Source organism: Notothenia coriiceps, unplaced genomic scaffold (genome assembly GCF_000735185.1).
Source record: "Notothenia coriiceps isolate Sejong01 unplaced genomic scaffold, NC01 NC01_scaffold00005112, whole genome shotgun sequence".
NCBI lineage: Eukaryota > Metazoa > Chordata > Actinopteri > Perciformes > Nototheniidae > Notothenia > Notothenia coriiceps.
In genome coordinates this window covers 1-5,013 of record NW_011337813.1, presented here as the reverse complement: position 1 = coordinate 5,013, position 5,013 = coordinate 1, and the positions used below count along the sequence as shown (strand labels likewise).

General features: G+C 38.5%; 1 protein-coding gene across 1 annotated transcript; it reads right to left on the bottom strand.

Annotated features, from left to right (window-relative positions):
* Positions 1-302: 302 nt before the first annotated feature.
* LOC104942796 (beta-arrestin-1) lies at positions 303-3,655 on the bottom strand (the record flags this gene model as incomplete). The annotated part of the gene is made up of 6 exons (XM_010768093.1): positions 303-374; positions 535-594; positions 2,264-2,460; positions 2,921-2,965; positions 3,083-3,143; positions 3,625-3,655. Coding segments are annotated over 6 exons (466 nt in total), but the record flags the coding sequence as incomplete, so codon positions are not given.
* Between the last annotated feature and the right edge of the window lie 1,358 nt (positions 3,656-5,013).

The window sequence follows — 5,013 nt, the reverse complement described above, 5'->3', positions numbered from 1 at the left end:
AAGCAACCACAACATAAATAATAACATGAGCAACAACAACAACATCAACGTTAGCTTATTACTTCAGAAATCATAAAGTGGTGTTAATATGTGGAGATTATCCTGCTGAACTGAACGTGTGAGTCTCATTTGAGATTATGTTCTGTATTAATCCAGAACCCCACAGAGAATCCCATTGGGAGCCCTTCTGTCCAACAGAAACTCCTCATTATTACTGAACCACTCTGCATTCATGTCCGACCTGCTAATGCACGCCGGGTTTCACTTTCATCCATAATTCATCTCTTTAGTGCGCCTCACTTTTACCTCTTGTGGATCTTCTCCTCAACGTTCTCTGCACAGAAAGACTTGACCTCGAAGTCCACGCCGCAGGCCTGGAAACACAGCAGAGGACTTTTAGCGCTGACTTAATTTCAGGAGTCTGATTCAGTGCTGAAGCAGTGAACACATCATTACCAACTATTTCAGGTTATTTTGCAGGTTGTTTTCCACATGTTGCATTTTTGTTCTGGTGGTTTTTGCGTCTCGTTTTACCTTGCCCGTGTCCTCGGGGCCCGGCTGCAGGGTGACGGAGCACGGCAGGTTCAGAGGGATCTGCAGTCAGGGACAAATAATCATAACGTTATTTACACATTGTCACAAGGACCAATACAGGAAAACACTCCTGCCTACTGCAATAACTCTCTATAACAAATCTCCTCTGGAAGAGAACTCTCTGCTTAACTTTAACTGCCAGCAATACCATTTGGTAGAGCACGTTTTGTGCCTTGATATCTTGTTGAAAAAAAAAAGAAATCTGATTCAGCCAGCTCTACCCTTTGGTTGACATGTTATGCACAAAACAACCTCTAGATGTCACTGTGGTTTGAACAGAAAGCCCTTCAGCTAGCTTCCACTGAGGAAGTTGGCAATGCTAAAAATCGCTGCTGAAGAAATCACTCTTTTTGGTAAACATTTGTAAGGTAACCATATCCCTTTGACATATGTTAGTGTCAGAGCACTTACTGAACATAATTAGATAATTTGATGCACAAAAAAAGTTTTAACAAGGGTGTAATTATGTTTTTGAAAATATGTTCAACCAATCGTTCGAATTGGCTTTTTATGGTAAACTAGCAATATGACTTTTATGTAATATTACTAAATCTAGTACTGCCTTATGAGTCTCAGAGTGAAAGAGTGATAATCATTCATAAAGCAGCTTTCATGCATGGCATTCAGCCGAAGTGCCAGATGACATTAGGCAACCAGATATAGACATTGCTGTTAGGCAGTGTTTCCTGTTTGGCCAATTCAGCATACAGTAAGATGAGCAAGTTTTTTTTTATGAAAGACACTTTACATTACTTTTTCCATTTTCTTTTTTTACAATTATAATTGATTGTTTTTTATGAATATATCTGATTGTACATATTGCTAATTTTCCATAAAAGAAACAAATGTATTTGAGTTTGTGTTTTATTTGAGTTTGATGCATACAAATACTGTACTGTGTATGATGATTGTTGAAAATGCACTTTTACCATAAAAGGCCAGCTCGGCCAGTTGGTAGAGGCTCATAAAAACAAAACTGTGTGGTCAGTCAAAACAAAAAAAATGGTTTGTGGTTATTTGTGGCCCATTTGATAAGAAAATGAAAACAAATAATTTTTCCATAGCTTTTTTCTTGGTCTGGCAGTTAAAGGGTTAAAATCTCTCTGTACATTTTACATTTATATTCAATTTAATATTTGGTATTCCATTCCTTACACACTTATATATAATACCCTGATTTATATTTTGTTACTGTAAATGTATATTTTCAACTTTTTTTTAGTCTTTCTGCAACATTCGGTCATTTTGTGATTATTTTGCACCCATTTTTTTGAATTTTTACGCAACTACATTTATTTTTTGGTTATTTGACAACTCTTTTTAAAAGTTGAGCACCTAATGGTAATTTTGTAGTTGTTTGTCACCAAATGTTCTCCTTTTTATTTGGTGGTGATTTTGCATAGTATTTACTATGGTTCCATTTGGTAATGTGAGAACCATTTTCTGTAGCTTTGCACTTAAAGGTAATTTTATACGATGTCCAACATTTCGAATTTTTTGTTTGTTTTGCATCTATTTTTACACATTTTATGTTTCCATGCGGTCATTTGAAGACTTGGTCATTTTGTGGTTGTTTTGCACCAAGTTTTCCAAAATATTACCTTTTTTTGTTCTTTCTAACCTGAAGCTGAGTTTTTATTCTGAGAGGCCTGACAGTATGGTTTCATACCTCGAAGGTGAACGGGTGTGCGTGTTCTCCCAGTTTTTTGATCAGGCGTTCTTGAAGACGAGTCAGACTCTTCTTCTCTTCGGGCACGGGAGGAAACGCCTGGATGTTCGCCACGAACAGGTCTTTCCGAAACGTCAACCCAAGGACGTCCAGGTCCTCCCGACCGTACCGGAACGCACAGGTCAGAGTCACGAACACTAACGGGAAGAAAAAACAACAAAAATCAGATACTCATATTTCACGGTTTACTATAAAGAGCAGAGGCCCAAGGACGCTTCCCTGAGGAACACCACAACTTATTAAAGATGGACAAAAATAGGCTTAAAAGTTCAGTAAACAAGATATTTAAATGTCTGCTGTTACTTACCCGCTTGGACTGTTGTATATTGTATATTGATATTATTTTATGTTGTTTTATTTATGTTTGGGGGTGGCAGTGGCTCAGTTTCTTAGTGGAAGCAATAACATATTTTTGACGTCAATATAATCCTTTTTAAATCAGTACTGTCTATCAAATTGTTGGTTTATTTAGTAGCCGTGTAATGAGCAGGATCATTACCCTTACTTATGTAGCTTTGCTGTACTTAAGCAAAAGACACATTCACTGAGGTGGACAGTAAAGTCAGTTAAACATTAGTTCTGATGGACATGTTTCACCTTTCCTCTCCTTCAGGTACTCCGGGTCGATCAGGATGACGCCGTCTGCAGGAAGTAAAGTCAGAAAGTCAACAAGCAGCCAAAGGACGGACGAGTTTCAACGACATAAAATAATATAAATTAATTGAATAAACGCTTTCTAACTTATTTAAAGAATCTCACCGACGGGCTCCACCAGATCCACCTGGTCCACAAAGTCTCTCTTCCCCAGATAGACTGTGAGCTGAGAGAGGAACACAGCGACCAATCAGAATCAACCATGACAAAATCAACAGCAAATCAGAAAGCGTCAGGGCATCCAACAGCCAATCAGAATCCACCATCAGCACCTAAAAACTACTCAGAATTAACTGTCATGACATCTAAGAGCAAATCGTGTCAACATCAGAACATCTAAAAGCCAATCAGAAACTGTCAGAACTTCCAACAGCCAATCAGAAACTTTCAGGACATTCAACAGCCAATCACAATCAACCGTCCTTCATAGATATTTTAAAAACTGATTTCCACAGAGCCCTGCTGAAAAGCATCAAAACCTTTCTGCTCCAGTGACTGCTTTCGTTTACTTGTTTTTCTTTTACTTTTTCGTAAGTTACTGGGGTTTTTTGCAGCATTTTTTTGTTGTTCTTTTGCTTTTCTAGGACTTTGTGTTTAGATTTCTCTTCAGGGGGCGAGCAGGTGTAAAAAAACAAACGAGGACTCACCTTTCCATTGGGACTGGCCTTCTTAAACACTCTGAAACACAGACAGAGAAGCAGGTCAATTCAATCCTTTATCTGGCCCGCAGACATTTACAGCAGCAAAGAAACAGTGCAGATGAAATGTTAATAACAAACAAAACAAATAATTACACCATGGTAAAAAAAAAGGAAGAAGAAAGATATGTATAATATACATATAGAAGTATTGTATAACTGAGTCCAGTGGAGCTGTTCGACCAATAGACTGCATATTTAGAGGTTTATTTTATTGCTTCATTATTCAAATGTTTATTTGTTTACCTTGTTCTGTAAACATAAATACTTTATTTGTATTGCTGTTGTTGTAATTATATTGTTCTGCGGCCTGTAAAGATCCTTGTAACGTATCAGTATGTAGTGTCTCTACTTTAAAGAGTCCTCTCCTGCTGATGTTCAGGTGTATATCAGTATGTAGTGTCTCTACTTTAAAGAGTCTCTCCTGCTGATGTTCAGGTGTATATCAGTATGTAGTGTCTCTACTTTAAAGAGTCCTCTCCTGCTGATGTTCAGGTGTATATCAGTATGCTCTCCTGCTGGTGTTCAGGTGTATATCAGTATGTAGTGTCTCTACTTTAAAGAGTCCTCTCCTGCTGATGTTCAGGTGTATATCAGTATGTAGTGTCTCTACTTTAAAGAGTCCTCTCCTGCTGATGTTCAGGTGTATATCAGTATGTAGTGTCTCTACTTTAAAGAGTCCTCTCCTGCTGATGTTCAGGTGTATATCAGTAGTGTCTCTACTTTAAAGAGTCCTCTCCTGCTGATGTTCAGGTGTATATCAGTATGTAGTGTCTCTACTTTAAAGAGTCCTCTCCTGCTGAGGTTCAGGTGTATATCAGTATGTAGTGTCTCTACTTTAAAGAGTCCTCTCCTGCTGATGTTCAGGTGTATATCAGTGTGTAGTGTCTCTACTTTAAAGAGTCCTCTCCTGCTGATGTTCAGGTGTATATCAGTATGTAGTGTCTCTACTTTAAAGAGTCCTCTCCATAATAACAATAATAACAACAATAATAATAATATTGGTGAAGGTTGTTTACTGGATAGTATTTCCTGCTGCACCATCTGAAGGCCGCTATGTTCGCTATGTGAATCATTTGAGACACTCGACCCCCAGTCCTGCGTCCAAAACCAACCCCCCCCCCCAACAGGCTGTAAATATAACCTCCACACAGGGGGGGGTATAAAAGGGAGATGAGGCTGAGGACTGAGGTTAGACTCAGAGACACAAACTGTGACTGCAGGACCTCCAAGTCTCCTTCAGGTGTGTTTATGTCTCCTTCATGTGTGTTTATGTCTCCTGAGGTGTGTTTATGTCTCCTTCAGGTGTGTTAATGTCTCCTTCATGTGTGTTTATGT